General features: G+C 33.0%; 1 protein-coding gene across 1 annotated transcript in view; it reads left to right on the top strand.

Annotated features, from left to right (window-relative positions):
- The window catches only part of LOC105199816 (dynein heavy chain 2, axonemal), a 66,676-nt gene that overhangs the window by 30,249 nt on the left and 18,375 nt on the right, over positions 1–18,052 (top strand). The window contains exons 24-40 of the mRNA XM_039458787.1: positions 503–678; positions 4,455–4,617; positions 9,555–9,779; positions 11,444–11,732; positions 12,422–12,559; positions 12,782–12,952; positions 13,274–13,565; positions 14,037–14,128; positions 14,228–14,431; positions 15,105–15,310; positions 15,603–15,788; positions 16,597–16,816; positions 16,896–17,062; positions 17,214–17,434; positions 17,515–17,624; positions 17,731–17,846; positions 17,921–18,021. Of these exons, the coding sequence (XP_039314721.1) occupies positions 503–678; positions 4,455–4,617; positions 9,555–9,779; positions 11,444–11,732; positions 12,422–12,559; positions 12,782–12,952; positions 13,274–13,565; positions 14,037–14,128; positions 14,228–14,431; positions 15,105–15,310; positions 15,603–15,788; positions 16,597–16,816; positions 16,896–17,062; positions 17,214–17,434; positions 17,515–17,624; positions 17,731–17,846; positions 17,921–18,021 (3,077 nt within the window). The remainder of the gene's footprint in view (positions 1–502; positions 679–4,454; positions 4,618–9,554; positions 9,780–11,443; positions 11,733–12,421; positions 12,560–12,781; positions 12,953–13,273; positions 13,566–14,036; positions 14,129–14,227; positions 14,432–15,104; positions 15,311–15,602; positions 15,789–16,596; positions 16,817–16,895; positions 17,063–17,213; positions 17,435–17,514; positions 17,625–17,730; positions 17,847–17,920; positions 18,022–18,052) is intronic.

The following is an 18,052-nucleotide window of genomic DNA, read 5'->3' on the forward strand; positions in this document are numbered from 1 at the left end:
AATTTTAATTGTAATTTAATGCGCGGTTTTTTTTAAATTAGAAACATTTAAAAAATTAGAAATTAGTTTCATAATGGCGGAATTGATGAAAACTAAATGACTGAAACGTTTGTAATTTTGTCAGGAGAATAAACTCCTATTGTTTTTAGATTATACCATTATTTGATGCTCGTAATTTGATCGTATTTTTCTTATAGAAAGTATTTCCAAATATTATTCTTACTTTACATGTTAATTTTGTGCACATTTTCATTGTGCAAATGTGTTAGATTTAAAAACATGAATTTCGAAGAAATTGATTTGCCGAACTCTTCTCTTTCTAAAAACTGTTGTAACCTCGACAATTTTGTATTAGGATTTTGGACTCAAAATGATCTCAGAAACATACCATCAAGTGTTGTTACGATCATTACGGAACACCTTGTATAAGAAAGCGCGTCTACGAAATTATCAGTTATTTCACAGTCCAATTAATTTTATTTGATTTACTCATGCACTTAAGGATGGTGAACTCAAGGAAGCCGTTGCGACGGCTGAGGAAGAAGCAGAATCAGGCGTTGGACAGATACTCAGAAGTTATACGAAACAATCTGAGCAAGCTGGATCGACTGAAGCTCAAGGCCATCGTCGTTATTGAAATACACGCGAGAGACGTCATCGAAAAGATGTACAAAACGAGTGAGTCCAATTCGTATGCTCTATCTCCGCGATCGTTTTATCTTTATTCGATATTCGTTCGCCGCGCTTTTGTTTTGTCAACACGTACTCAATGTATGTACTCGCGGATGCAACCAACAAATTACGAATTTTATAGGACCATGCAACGCAACCGCATCACGTCCTGGCATTATATCGTTGGGGATATGATGCGTCATAGTGAGGAAAACGCCGGCGCGTTCCCTCTCGTAAATTTGTATATCGATAGTATCTCAAAAAAGGACACTGCGAAAAACATATCTATGTGGCAGCGAAGATTTATTTTTTTCCAAAAATATAAATGCTGAGTTAGCTTTGGCGCCCACAACGCTTATAAGCATCATTTGTCCTTGTTTAATATTTGGCAAATGTCAAGGGTTGAGAGTCCCCGTGAGGCATTTTATCCTTGTTGTTCATCCAACGTTAAACAAAGATGAAAGACTACATGAAGTAACTCGAATGATGTTTTCGAACACGATTAAGGATGATACGATGCTTAAAGTATGCTGTAAGTATCAAAGCGGATGAAAGCAAAATCAGCAAAAGGATGAGAAGTTCTTGTTCATTTTTTTGACTATAATAGAGCGCGCTATTGATGTGTATATTACAATTTTATATTATATTTCAAGAAAAAGTATACCATTTTCAAAATATTTGAAACATTCAAAGTTAACACACTGAAAAATTTTTACTGTGTGGATTTGTCATCGGCAACCTTAAAAAGCTATACCAATTTATATGTAAATACAACAAAGTTTAGACGCTCACAAAAAATAGACTTCAACGAAAATAACATGTCAATTAAAAATTGCATTGTAATTTAGGAATTTTTACATTTAACAACTTAAAAAGTTCTTGAAAAATTAACCTAATTCAAATCCTACTAAATTTAATATTTAATTCCGCTATGTTAAATAGATCATTTTTAACGTTGGATTTTTTTTAATTTTTAAGAAAGTATAATATTTTTATCCACCAAATTAAAATCACTTATTTTTAATATTAGAAGTTTTAATGCAAATTCATCGTTAACAAATTCAGAAACCTAAAAAAAAAGAGTACATTGTTAATAAATTTTATTCATATTCACTTAAATATAGCATTTTGGTCCGCCGTATTGGATCCGTTTATAATATTGGAATTTAAATATTAATATTAATTAAATAACCATTACACTTTATTATATTAATTGTACTAATTAAATAATAATACAATAATAATATAATAATTATATTTAAATTAATTAAATAATTAGATTTTTATTTTTGCGGAAAATAAATTTCAACGCGCTTTTAAAATAGGATTATAATTTGTAAATTTTGTAAGTGTTAATTATTTTTTGTTTTTAAGATTTGATTTACAAAATTAACGTTCAAATTTTTTTTCATAAGACATAGTAATATCTTATTCCACGAGTGTGCTAGCGATCAAGTCTCGCACATATATGATCTATGTATACATGTGATCTATGTATATTAAATAGTTTAAATTTATATAACCTTTATATAAATTTTTTTTTTAATAATTTGTAACATTTACCTTTATTGACTTGCCTTGTTTTCTGGAGTTTGATAATTTATGCTATCAAGATAAGAACTTGTATCCTCAGAAAATTCATCTATGATTTTCAGTACATAATTCCGTTCCTCAACAGTAAATGTTTGAGATATTATATATTCAATTATATTTTGATGTTCATCTGGATAAAATTTTAAACCATCATTTCTACGTAAAAGAAAAAACTAATAAATTTAAAAAAATAAAACTCTAATATTTTGTCATTAGTTTATAATACCCTGGTAGATATTTTTCAATTGCTGAAGTTTGCAAATTTGTACTATCCTGATAAAAACTTGCACCCTCATTTTTTATATTTTGTTGCCTCATTCCATCCATGTAATTATCAGTCTTTTGTTTAAATCTGAAATATCCATTTATGTTATGACAGATTTTCAGCTAGGTAAGATCTTAGGTGGGAAAGTTTTATATTTTGCGAGTGCCAACTATTGACACTAATTTGAATTCAATTAGTGCGGGTGCAGACCTTTTTACATGCATATTCCACTATGTGCTTTAATTTTTTAATCTCATCTTAATAGGATAATAAAATGTAAATAAATTTTTTACTAAACATGAAAATTTGTGTTTATCATGAAATTTATTTCTCTTTTTATTATAGTAATATATGTGTAAAGAATTTCATCTATTTAGACGGTTTGGTATGACAATCGTATCTCCGTACAATTCGAAATTACGTATACACTGATAGATACACTGTAGGTTTTGTTGCTCATATTGTGCGTGTTTACACTATCTCGTGATTTGAAGGCTAATTCTAGTATAAAAAGAGAGTCTAAAGGAACGATAAAGTGCTTTACGAATTTCTATTAAGAAAATTATATATTCAAACCTTTTGAATTTTTTACATGTAAAAAATATGTTAACGATATAAAAGACATAAACAATATAAATCATGTATATTTCACGAATATTTCTGAATTTTTGCATCTACATTTGGCTCTCTGGTATTTAACCATTGATGGTTTACGGCAATACGGTCGGTTTGTGATCTCTTATTTTTGTTCTATGAGTATGAAGTGTAAAAAATTGAAGTTTTATACGTTGAACGTTGTTCAAAAACAACGTTTCAAAATACCGAACCATTCAAAATTCTTTCAAATGAATATAACAAAAGGATAGCCTGTTGTAAAAATGCCTAGACATCTATTTGAATCAAAATGACGAAAATTATGATACTTTAATTACTGTACCTCCAATCTTTTTAATAATTCACTGGACATAAACTTTATCCGCACAAAATTATTTTTTTAAAACAGTAAAAAATCAACACTAAATATATATCAAATTCTCATATATTGATTTGATCTTAAAATCACTTTATACAATTTACAATTTGTAACGAAATCCGCTACAAAATAACGCAATTGTATAGTACGTATTGTATACAGTATTGAAATAAAAGAAAACTAAGTAAGTGTTTGTCAGTTAAAAATTTATAAAGAATATAATAATATAGCAAATATTATTATTATTCAACAATTAATAATTCAACTTAAATCGTTTTGTATATAATTCAATTAATGACGAGATAGGCCTATGTACAATCATAGCAGGATCTTGGCGCTGAAATAATATTCTTCATTATTTTAGATACAATTTCTAATATTTTTTGAACTATGTGTCTTTACTTTTGATTTCAAACTGCTCTTAGATTGAATCATAATAAATAATATCACAGAATTAATTTGACAAGTCAATTTTATATTACTGATGCTTACATAGCATCTTTTAAGATCTCCCCAACCCGAAAGCTTATCTTTGAGTGTATTATAATTATTATTATAGTATTTTATACATCAAATCTTTTTATAGTATGTAATAATTATAGGTACAATAATTATATTTATGTGATTTACTGATAATTGCAAATTAACGTTGCTTTTTCTACATTAAATGCTTTGTATGAAGGACGTGTGTGCTTGATGCCGCTTTTTAAATGTAAGATAATTTTGTACGGATTTAGAAATTCTGAGTGGCATTCTTTATTCTGTCTTAAATAAATTGTCAAGAAGAAGTGAAATTTTTACACTTTATTATAATATTTTAAATTTGTAATGTTTCGAGTTACATTTCCTATATACTTTCGCTCTTTCTTTAATCCAAATGGAAAATGAACAAAAATTCAGTAAAAAAGCCGAGGCAATTTTTTACGTTTCAATTTTCTTTCAATTTTTCAGATTGTAGGGATGTGTCTGATTTTGAGTGGCTGTCACAACTAAGATTTTATTGGGATACGGATATCGAAGATTGCATTGCCCGGCAAACAAACACTCATTTCTTGTATGGATACGAATATCTGGGTAACACTGGAAGACTTGTAATAACTCCCTTGACAGATCGGTATGTTTTATTAAATATTTTGCTTAATTGTTAAACAACATTTTTATTTTACAATCATTATTTTAAAATTTTAACCATCTACACTTCCTAGTTTATCAAATTGTTTTTAGAAAATAACGTTTATTTTTTAAAATCTCCTTCTTTTACGCGATTTAGAATAATCTTTTTATGTTCATATAAATTATTTTAATATTTAATTTCAAATAAAAATAAAATCTTGTAGAATTTTAAAAGCGAAAGCAAAAATTGTAAATTTTTTCTAAGCTTATTATTAATCCTCTCTGGCACAAGGCGACATCAACTTAACTCCGTAACGTGATTTTTACATATTTTTACATTTGTTAATAAAAGTGACCTCATCCTGTGCCGACGCGGGTCATAAAAGATAAATGACAGTGATTTTATTGAGTTTCATTACATCGTCAATTCATTGAGACTTTTTTATATCTCAGATACTCGACGAAATGTACGTTCCATGTAAAGTTGTATGGTGAATACAAATAACGGCAAAATAGAAATATATGCACTCGATTGCGGAACCATTTGCAAAATTACTTTGTGACGTTACGTTGCGACGTATTTAGTCTGTCGCTGTACTCCACCCCGTTTAGCAATGTTGAAACAGAAGTTTCTCAGTGGTTATCGCTGGTGCACTATAGTTAGTCACGTAGTTGGCACCAGATCGTGGCCAGCCGTAATTTCGTCTGTCACGCGCGTGGGTAACACACGACGGCGTGGCTAATGCTTACTGTTCGACACATTGGCGATGTAATACAACCCTGGTTAGGTCAGCGAGGCTGACGATTACAGCGATTGCTTGACGCCGCTCTGCACATGTCCGATTAAGTAAAGTTTTAAGTGCGCCGTTGTATTTAATGAGGGAACTTGCCACGATACTGATCACACCAAATAGCTCGCGTTACATGATTAAGGCAAGGTCGCAAACTCGTGATATACTTATCGCGCATCATACTTTAGGTAACTAGTTATACCTTAGCGCAGGAATAACGTCGTGTGTCTTGGTAGAAGTAGTACGATGACCGTTTAATTTAAGCATGTTGCAAAATGTCCCGTTCCAGATACTTGGAGGAACTTTCTTAATTATACCTAATTTGACGCGATTCATTTATAACGGCATATAATTTAATCATACAAAATGTAAGAGAGGAACAAATATATGGCGTTATTTTAAAATAATTAATAAATTAAATTATTAATTGAAATTTATTTAATTGCACACAGAGAGAATTTTCTCATAAAATTTATCCTGAAGATTATAAGAGACTTTTGTTTTAAATTGTAAAAGTTTTGCCGTTTAGGACAATTTTAAAATGCTGAATGATGATTTTTATGAAATACAGAATGTTTAAAAAAAAGAGTGTAGGATTTGAATTGTGCGACTTTTATTATTTATTGTATTTTTTGTTGTTATTTTGTAACTATTATCTATGGACCAGATTTCAGTACGGAGCGCTACGTAATCTCAGAATGCATGCAACGATCTTCGAATTTCCTTACAAATAATTTTTGCAAAAAAAAATCATATAGAATAAAACTCCAAAAACAAAAGTCAATGAAATAAAAGAGCCAAGAAGAGCAGGATCTTCATGACTAAATAACACAATTTTATTTCTTAATAGCAAAGCTTTAAACGTTTCAACCCAAAATTTGGTTCATTCTCAGTGAACACTACAGAGATAAAGCAAAAACTTGGATTCATTGGATCAAGCCTGTCCTAATTATTCGCATAAAAAAATTGTCAACCGAAAAGTCATTAAATGATTAAGTCAAATTAATGGTCGATTATGATAAGAAAATCATCTAACTGTGAGACACATTTTCACTTAAAGGACTACGTTAATAGCCAAAATCTCTGCATCTGGAGCGCCTACGTGTAGTTTAGGAAAAGCCGAATGCATTCGGAACGTGGGTGGGACAGTTTGGTACGGATTTTGGTCAAGTGTCATTGAACTGTACTTCTTTGAAAACGATGCTACAAAGGCTGTTACGGTGAATGAAGTGCGCTATAGAGACACATTGACCGACATTTTATGGTCTCAGCCAGAGATTATGAACACAACGGATCTCTACTTCCAACGGGATAGGGCCACATGCCATACAAGTGGGGAAACAATCGCTTTACTGCGCTCCAGTTCCCTTGTTCGTTTAATTTCGCGAAATGGCGGTAGCAATTGATCACCAAAATCATGAGATTCAACATCGTCAGACCTTTTTCTTTGGGACTTAGGTTAAAGAGAAAATCTATGTCAATAATCCACGAATGATTTACGCACTAAAAGTCAATCGAAGCCACTATTACTGAAATACAGCCGCATCTCTGTGAAAAAGTGATCGAAAACTTTGAGAAAAGAGCGAGGGTTTGCAAAAAGAGTCCAGACGGCCATTTGGACGATGTTCTACTCCACATGTAATCTACAACCTCTATTCTACAAGAGAATAAAAAAATCTTGATTGTCGCAATTCCTTGTAATTTTATTAAAAAATCCTACACTTGTCGAGACACTATGTACTTTATAAAATGCCTAGTATATTTCAAAAATTACTCGTTACTCATATTTGTTCCTCGTTATCATATTTGATAGGTTACCAAGTTGTCTCAAACATTTCATCACACTTGATAAAATGTGTAGCGAATTTTACGGTAAAATATAACGACAAATTCTTTCCGTGTGTGGAAGTTAATCATAGAAGTTCATGACGGTAAAATTGAAAGTTGCAAAGTTAAATTGCGACACGCGCGCGCGACAGCAAAAATATCTTTGCGGTGTACTCAAAATTAATCGTATTATCTTGCGAAAGGATATGTGCATTTTGCAAATCGCCTATCTCGCGCCTGGCGTTCGCGTCCATGTAATATCGCTCGCGTGGCCATATAGCTTGACGCAGCCCCCGACATAATATGCGGTGTAATGACAATGCCATGCGATCTCAAGGGCGGCCTCGAAGGGAGGACACTTCGCGCGCCGCGACATCAAAGGGTAAGCGTGCACGTGGAACAAGCGACGCGACGTCGCTGCTTAACGTAGTATCGATTTAATCGCGATAAAAGGCTACCGCCCTCGTTGCTCTAATTTATAGACGGCAATTGCCATCCCGATACGTTTGTCCGCTCTCGCGGACTCGAGGATTTGTCTCTTGCGGAAAGAAGACAACGCGCTCCACTTTCCGTAGCGCTCCAAGCATGCAGGAGACTCTCAATCTTCCGTATCTACGGCACCTCCGCCGCTCCACCCTTCTTGGAAGGTGGATGAACCATTTTCCTGTGTTTCGAATAAAACGCATTAAATCGCAAACTGCGCCGGAGCATATGCACACACTCTCTCTGACGTATTCCTCGAATCGAGTGCCAGAATTGCAACTGTGTTCCCTAGAATACGGGTCTGATGGTGGAAATATTTCGCCAATACGCCGTAAATTGCGCGAAGATCCTCGTAGCGCCTGTACGGGCAAGAAACATAATCCGTGCGTTCAATAAAACGCGACGATATATACCTTATTGCTTGAACATTTTGAAACGCGCGTTAAAATACGTACAGAGTAATATAATATAATAATCTTGCTTTCCTCCCTACTTCGTAATCACGGAGCACTTCATACGCAATGATATAGAAGAAGGTCGGATAGTATTGGACACCTAAATTTTTTTACAAATAATTTTTTTTTTAACAACTAAGTTTGAACATACTATATGCCATACAAAATTTCATTCTTATACCGAAACACCTCATGAAACCAATTTTTCTAAATTAAAATAATAATCGTTTTTTTTCTATACTTCTTATAGGTATTACATTTTTATCATGCTTGTTTGTAGAGGGTTGTATCGGACATGATATAGTGTGTGAGAAAAGAGTCATTTTTGATGTGACAAACAAGTTATGCTATTACTATATCATTATTATATATGTATATTATTATTATTTTATATTATTATATAAGTAACACAAATAAATAAATGAAAATGAACATTTCTTAACGTAACAACAAGTCAATAAAATAAACAATGTTTGAAAATTTTATATTTTAACATTTTTAACATTTTTTTTTCTAATAGTCATTTTCTTAATTCTAACTTTTTCTATGGCTTCCTTCATACTCTTTTCGTCCCATTTATGACTTAATTTGCCCATATTGCCCTATAATACAAAAAATGTTGTGAGAATTTAAGTTTTATCAATCGTAAAGATTGTTCGATACAACCCGAACAGCACGCAACGAAAAATCGGCTGTCACTTGCGTATTAGTAAGTCTAAAGAGACTTATAGCCTACAACTTAAAGGTTAATAAACGTTGTTTCTAACTATAAACTAAAAACCTATTTATACTTACTTTCACACAAGCTACAGCCAGAAATTATCTTTGTTCATTAAAAACAGCTGTATACAATACGAAATTTATTGCAACTTGTCAACACTACTGCCGTTTGTTCTAATATGGCGTAATCAGCTTTTTTTCGTCAGTCAACACGCCGATTGTTTCACAGGTGTTGTCTTCAGAGGCAAATGCTTGAAACAACTTTCCGATACTATGTACCGGCTGTCCGGTACTACCCGACCTTTCCGTACACTTTATTGCTTAAACATTTTGATACGCGCATTAAAATACGTACAGACTAATATAATCTAATATAATCCGGGTATACTCTACGTACCCGTATACTCAAAATATTTTAGAAATCGCGGAACATTCAGAGCGCTCCTGTCTATTAATTTTTCATTCGCGACGATTTACACCTTACTGCTCAAACATTTTGAAACGCGCATTAAAATACGTACAGAGTAATATAATAATCGTGCTACTTCGTAATCGCGGAGCATTCAAAACGTTTCTATCTGTTAATTTTCCATTCCCACAAATGTCACGTATTATCGCGCATTAAATAATGAAACAACTCTTGGCATTTATATCCCGTGCAGATGTTATATCACGTTGACAACGGCTCTTCATTTATACCGCGGCGGTAGCCCAAAGGGACCTGCGGGCACTGGAAAAACTGAAACGGTAAAAGACCTGGGGAAAGCGCTGGGTTTCAACGTAATCGTGCAAAATTGTTCGGAGGGACTGGACTACAAAAGTATGGGCAGATTATTTTCTGGACTGTCGCAAACCGGCGCCTGGGGATGCTTCGACGAATTCAACCGGTGAATATTCTTCGAGTCCGAATGCTGTTTCCGCAAATAGAAAGACATAAAGATAAAATCTCTTCAAAACGCGTGGCTAATATTAAAATAATTAATAATGTGTATATCAGAAGAAATAACTTATATGTTTATTATTTAATTTTATTTACTCTCCAGAGTTGGAGAGTAAATAGTTAAAAAATTAAAAGTTGAAAAGTTAATAACCTTCAACGAAACTTAGTAAATTTTAAACGATTTAATTTGAATTTTAATTAGTTATTTTTAAAAGACATAAACTTTAACCTATCAACTTTTTCTTCAATTTAAAAAATTATGTAAAAAGAAAAATAATTATAAAAGGAAAAAGTACATTCTCACAATATATAAAAAATATAGTTTTGCTTTGTTATTTTATTTAATTCGCAAATCAAATATTAAATTTATTTCGTAATCCATATTATTTATTCTGAATAATTTAACTTTAAAAAATTGGGAGTTTTTAATTTAATACAAATTATTCTTTTTAAAAATAATTTTTAATTCAACGTAAGTTTATATACGTTACTTTAATAATAACATAAATATTAACAAAGTTAGATTTTGTTTACATAACTTTTAATGTAATTAAATTAATTTTAATTTAATTTAAAAGAAAGGAATATTAACTTATCCAACTGTTTAATTATAAAAAAGAAATCGCTAATACTGGCATAGCTCTCCTAAAGCAGCACCTATTTACTTCTCAAAAATTGAACATTGTATTCTATTACTGATAAAGCATGATCTATTTTTAAAATCTCTTGGTGCGTGCATTCATAATTATTTTCTATATTTGCTAAAAATAAATTTTCGAAAAGTAAAAACAAAATTTGCACAATTAACTTTTACAAATTGCACAGTTTAAACAACAGTGAGTGTATTATTGATAATGTTAAATTATTTTAAATGTTTTTAACTTTCCAAAATTATTTTGTTTATATTATTTTTTCTTTTATATTTTTTTCGTAATGCGGTTTTGAACATAAAATTGCTGTGCAGCTTATACTTCTCCGTGAGAACAAACAATTACTACGAAATCTTCAACAACAACGTTGACGATGTTTCACGAATTTTTTCACATTTTTTTAATACCCTAAGAAAGAAAAAAAAATAATGGACGTGAGAAATCCACGTATACATTAATAAAGTGCCAAAAATATAAATAAAAAAAGAGAATTTAGTTCTAGTAATAGTTTTAAATTTATAAACTTTTATTGTTGTAATACGTAAAAATATATTTTATTACTTAGTTTAACAATTTATTTTATAATTAATTCCTATCCTATGGGATCGTGTATAAATTATATTGTTATTGTCTACTGTGCCAGTTTTAAAGACCAATTTCTCAAACGCTCTTTTCAGATTACAAAAACATTAATTATTACAAAATACAAAACAGTATATAAACTGCTGTACCTAATAGAAGACATTTTCTAGTTTGTATTCAAGTGTATAAAGTTTTCTTTTTAACATTTATATAAATAATATTATCCAAAAAGATGCCAGCATTAATTAGTGATTTTTCTCTAAAATATATGAAAGTTACTTCTTTCATTTTTTTTTTCATTTGGGTAGAGCAAATGAAAAAAGTGCCGCAAGTAAAAAAGATAAAGAAGTATTTGGAAACATCTTTTTCTTAATCGTAGAATTAACGTCGAAGTGTTATCAGTAGTGGCGCAACAGATCCTATCGATACTGACCGCTCTCACCCAGAGACTTACGAGATTCATTCTCGACGGTACCGATACACCTCTGGTACACACCTGCGGCATCTTCATCACAATGAATCCTGGTTACGCCGGACGTACCGAGCTTCCAGACAATTTAAAGTCGATGTTTCGACCAATCTCGATGATGGTGCCAGATAGTAGCATGATTGCTGAAATCAACCTGTTCGGCGAAGGTTTTCGAGATACGCGCGTACTGGCCAGAAAGGTTATTCAAAATTCTAAACAACTTTTAACTAATTGTAATGTTAATAATTTTGTAAATTATAATGAGAAAAAATAATTGTAATCACTATAGTATATTACCACTATTTTTTATTGGTTCTCTTAACCATTAACTTAGTTGCAATAGCTATAATATAGTTTACTTAACTATATATTATAATTCTACACAGAGAAAACGATTTCTTTGAACTTAATAAATGTTATTATGTCCAAACAAATTTATTTGAAATAAGCCAAACAAATCAATGTTTGAATTAAAAGTACGATTAATAATAGAGCTACTTTCGTCAAATAATAAAGGATTTTTAATTAAAGAACAAAATTTTTATGCAAACAAATAATGTTGTTTCAATGAAACAATTTTTAGCAACTTTTAATCAAATAAATACTAAACCTAACGAATACTAAAACTGAAGAAACTCTTTTTCTCTGTGTAACAATATTTGTACGATCTCTTTATAGTTGCCACCACTAACAATTTTTTCTCTTATTGTATAAATAATAATATGTACTGTCGTTAAATTTCATTGTTATGGAATAATCTTTTTATATTTTTCTCTTTATTGTCACTAACTCCTATGTGTTTATTTTATTTATTTGAAGAAATTGTTCAATCTTACTTCAGTATCGGAGTTTGCTGAAAATTGTGCATAATACTTTTCTTCTTTGTAGATCTATACGTTATACTCTCTCGCCCAGCAGCAGCTTAGTAAGCAATACCATTACGACTTCGGTTTGCGAGGTATAGTAACGCTGACTCGATACGCCGGCAAAAAGAAAAGGCAGTATCCCAGTCTGCCCGACGAGGAGGTGACTATTCTCTTAAAATCTCTAACAAGAAATCTCTGACAAGAAATCTTGAAATTCAAAGTAACAAATTTCACTTAGAAGTTAAAGGGAACGTTAAACAATTTGTTAAATTTTGTGCCATTGCATTTACATGAAATGTTTACGAAACAACGGAAATGCAACAGTTTCTTATGCTCGGAGGTTTACCGTGAACTTGCATTAACCAAGTTAAATGTTATCCAGATAATTATTCTCGCCATGAAAGATATGAATGTCGCCAAGCTTACCTCGGACGACCTACCGCTATTCCTCGATATCACCACGGATCTTTTCCCCAACGTAGACGTACCCACCGTGGATTACGAGGAAATTATCAGTTATATAACCAGCGAGGCAATCAAGTTGAAGCTGCAGGTAATCTTCTTAGGAGGGATATAACTCCCCGCTTGCTGGAGAAAGGGGGCCAACATTCGCATTTTTTTATGTCGCGGCCCTATAAGGACATTTATCGAACATTTATCGAGAAATTATTCATGTTGATCCGGCGCTTACAAATATCAATTTGTGTGCACCAAGCTGATACCTTCTTCGGATCATCATTCTTCTTAGAATTTAATCTCTCTCTCTCTGGGCGTTAGCAAAAATATAATTATACCGTTCGGAATAATCGCCGGATAAATCAGCTTAGCCAGCTATCACGGGACTAATTAATCGCCTAAATTATCCGGATTACAGCCAATTCCCATGATAGTGACGAAAGTCATTGAGCTGTACGAAACGAAGAGCTCGCGTCACTCAACGATGATCGTCGGCGCGTCAAACACCGCAAAAACCGCAACGTGGAAGATTTTGCAGAATACGATGACGACAATGAAGAGCGATGGAAAGCCGGGCTTTAACACCGTTCACGTACATCCCATTAATCCTAAGGCACTGAGTCTCGGTGAACTCTACGGCGAGTACAATCTTTCCACCGGAGAATGGCTCGACGGAGTGATATCGTCCATCATGCGGAAAACTTGTTCCGGTAAGGCGCTTGATTGATTGCAATGTAATACGTGTGATGTAATAAGTACGTTAGACGCTAAAAAGCAATGAGTTTAAGAATTTAAACGAAATATTTAATATATATTTCTGTCATAAATCAAGCTCCGTTTGACAGCTGTGTGATTAAAAAATATGTGCTGTATGTAAGACTGTTGAAAATATGTTTCCAAAAAATTCCAAGTACGCAGATTTGCCAATTTTGATAGACACGGTTGTTACGAAGACGATATAAATATATAAGAACACAGAATAATATGTTTGTTATAGCGTTGTGTCACGAGACGTATCAGTTAGATAATATTAAAATGTTACCAGAGAAAATTGAATACTTGTGAATAATAAGTAAAAACGGAAGGAAGAAGAATATAAGCAAGATCATTAGGAAACCTGTTTCGCTAACGCGATTTATGCCTGGAAAACACGTTACTATAGCTATATACTCTTTTGACAGAGGATACCGCCGACGAAAAGTGGATCCTCTTTGACGGACCTGTGGACGTTGATTGGATTGAGAACATGAACAGTGTCATGGATGACAACAAGGTATTACGCCTCGTTCGCTTCTCCTCGCTTTTCCTCGTGATGAAAATTGCGTAAGGCTAACTGGCGCGTTTCCTGAAAATAAAAGCGCCGCACTTTAAGGTACTGACGCTGGTAAATAACGACCGTATCGTTATGCCCGACCAAGTTTCGTTGCTCTTCGAAGTGCAAGATTTAGCTACAGCATCTCCCGCGACGATCTCCAGAGCAGGCATGATTTACAATGACTACAAGCATCTCGGTTGGCGTCCGTATGTCAAGTCGTGGCTGCAAAAGTACAACGCCAAACCGGAGTTTGTCGAGGAGGTGAGAGACGTCTCTCCGCACAGAAAAAAAATTAGTACTAACTCAACAATTTATTGTTTTGTATATAAACAAGAATATAAAATCTTCTTAAAAGAATTTCTAATCTTAAACAGACATAATTTGCTTTTATGAGAAAAATTTTCCTCAAGCCAATTATATCTGTTTAAGATTATAAATTCTTTCAAGATTTTATATTCTCGCTCATATATGAAACAATAAATTATTGATTTGATCTAAATTTTTTAAGAATGAGATTATAAATTTTTTCAAGATTTTAAGATTACAAATTTTTTCACAAAAATTTTATGTTCTTGTATATAATGTATATGAAATAATGAATTATTGATTTGATACAAATTTTTTAAGATCAAGATTATAAATTTTTCCAAGATTTTAAAATTATAAATTCTTTCATAAAGATCTTATGTTCTTGTATATAATATATAATATAAATAAAACAATGAATTGTTGATTTGATACAAATTTTTTGAGATTGAGATTATAAACTTTTTCAAGATTTTAAGATTAATTATAAATTCTTTCACTAAGATTTTACGTTCTTGTATATATATATGAAACAATGAATAGTTGACTTTTGATAATCAATTTTTTTCTGTATAAATAATCTGCCCACGATTTGGGAAACGTAACAATCTCATTATTTTGCAATCAGATGAATAAACTGTTTGAGGATCGCATCAACGTCACACTGGAATATAAGCGGTATAATTGCGAGGAATTCATACCTGTCCACGAATTGAACGCCGTTCAGTCGCTTTGCAAGCTTCTCGAAGTACTCGCGACACCGCAAAACGGCGTGGAATTAGGCGAGGATCGCGACGCTTTCTCCAACATATGTAAAATGTGGTTTTTCTTCTGGTACGTCCAGCATCTTGATTATTTTTTTTTAAATACACGCGTTTCGATGACGAACTATTATAAATGGAACGCGGCAACCACGCCTCGATGAGGTAAAGTTGCAAATTCGCAACCGGCAGCCGCAAGCAGCACAGGTGCGAATATTAGCCGTTGCTCTTGGACAATTCCAAGTGACACTGATATTGTAGTTGTCCGCTGGTTTGCAAGTCATATTAAACTATAAGTTCCTTGTTAATGACATGGTAATAGTGTTTGAAAGCACCAAATAACTACATTCAGTTCTGCGTTGCAGCATTATATGGTCACTGTGCGCCTCGGTCAACGAGGACGGTCGCCAGAAAATAGATAAATTCATAAGGGAAATTGAAAGTTTCTTTCCGTTACGGGACACAGTCTACGAGTACTACGTGGACCCGCGTCTGCGTACTTTCATTTTATGGGAGGAAAAATTATCATCCGCGTGGAAATTTCAAGCCGGGTAAGCGGTAATATCATTCAATTAGTGTGTCACGAGCATTCTAATTTCTTCTGGAAAATTTTGAATCGTCGTCTCCTTAGCTTTTCTCAGAAGCTACCCCGTAAACTGCAATCTTCTGCAAAATTTTCGATCGACTGCAATTTATAATATATTAAACCGTTTAATTATGACAGCGCACAAGTTTAATTAAAATTCGGAATATTTTACATTTAACATAATAATTTTTATATAATTTATTTAGACACTTAAATAATTCAAGTGGTATCCTATTGTATTTAATATCTGTCAATTTTTCTTCGAAAATTGTCTAATAGCAAATTTGACGTAAAGATATTTGATGCTATTTTTATTCTTATATTAGAGCTAGTAGAGCGGCTTTAATGTGCACCAGTGCGCACTAGTGCAATCGAAATTGTTACAAGTGCTGATAATTTTCGGTCGATTGCAATTTATAATTAAATTGTTTAATTATGGCAGCGCACAAATTTAATTAACCTCAGAATTAGAATGTTTTGAATTTCGAAATTAGGATATTCTGAATTTGACGTAATTTTTATATCTATTTTATATAGACACTTAAGTAATTCAAGTTGTAATATTACATTTAATTACCTAATCAACAAACGAAAAAACGTTTTTGAAATGTTTTTTTAAATATTTAAAAATCGTTATAATGAAAAATAAATATTCAAAAGACATCGTCTGCTGATTGAACATATTCTTTAATTTGTTGAAAATTGACTGAGCGCCGATAATTCATTATACTATCTCCTAAGGGAATTTAATATATCCTCAACTCGATTTACAGCCTACCATTTTACAAGATAATAGTACCTACCGTAGACACAATACGATACGATTACATCGTAAGTTCCCTTCTATCGAATGGTTTTCCGGTGCTCGTAGTGGGTCCAGTGGGTACAGGAAAAACGTCCACTATCCACTCGGTACTTGAGCTCCTAGACGACACGAAATACGCTGTTCTGCTTGTAAATATGTCGGCCCAAACAACATCCGGTAACGTACAAGTAAGGCACTGAACATATATCGAATGGATAATAGTCTTAAATATTGAATGAACGTTTTACATTGACCCTCTTGGTTCAGGATGCAATAGAAAGCAGACTGGAGAAACGAAAGAAAGGAGTTTATGTTCCCACGGGCGGTAAGACCATGATCGCTTTCATGGACGATTTTAATATGCCCATGAAGGAAAAATACGGATCGCAACCGCCGTTGGAGTTGATTCGCCAATGGATTGATTATGAATTTTGGTATTACGTGCAAAATACAAGAAAATATAAAACAGACAAAAAAATCTTGAAAGAAAAAGCGTCGAAACAGATGTAGCAGAAATATCGCAAAAAAAAAAAAATATGTTCTGAAATGATCTGTCGCAACAAATATATAAAATATCATTGACAGGTACAATCGCAAGAAGCAAACGAGGAAATACATTGAGAAGGTACAATTAATAGCTGCCATGGGACCACCTGGTGGAGGCCGCAACGTCATTACGAATCGATTAGTCACGAAATTCAACGTCATTAACATGACCTTTCCACACGAAAAGCAGATTATAAGGATTTACGGCATGATGTTGAAGCAACACCTTTCCGAATTTCATGCTGAAGTGAAAGGAATATGTAAGCGCAAAGGGATATGCAACTGCTATTGAGCGTAATTGACAATTATATGAAATGACGTTTTCTTATCCGCATTTCAGCAAATGAGATAACGCTTGCCTCGATCGATCTATACAATCGTGTGGTCCAGAAGATGCTTCCCACTCCGACGAAAATGCATTATTTATTTAACTTGCGAGATATTTCGAAGGTAAAAGTATTATCAAGAAGTAAAAGTAGGCGAGCAACTGTGCGGCGGTAATTACGCGAAAGTAGACGCGACAGCGGATACAAAAATTACTATCGATCCCCGACAGGTCTTTCAGGGACTACTGCGCAGCCACAAGGACTATCAGTATTCGAGGCAGACCTATCTGCGATTGTGGATCCACGAGAGTTTCCGAGTTTTCTCCGATCGGCTTATTGACGAGAAGTAAGCGCTCAAGAGGCATTAACTTAATTTGGCCTGGGATGCGGGAGAAAAAAATGCTGAGCAATTTCTTTCAGGGACAGAGAGTGGTTCGTGACTCAGCTGAACGATCAGCTCGGGAAGTACTTCGAGTTGACCTTCCATAACGTCTGTCCGGAAAAGAGATGTCCTGTTTTTGGTAAGCGTACGCACATTAATGTTCACACTGT

This window comes from Solenopsis invicta, chromosome 16 (genome assembly GCF_016802725.1).
Source record: "Solenopsis invicta isolate M01_SB chromosome 16, UNIL_Sinv_3.0, whole genome shotgun sequence".
NCBI classification, from domain to species: domain Eukaryota; kingdom Metazoa; phylum Arthropoda; class Insecta; order Hymenoptera; family Formicidae; genus Solenopsis; species Solenopsis invicta.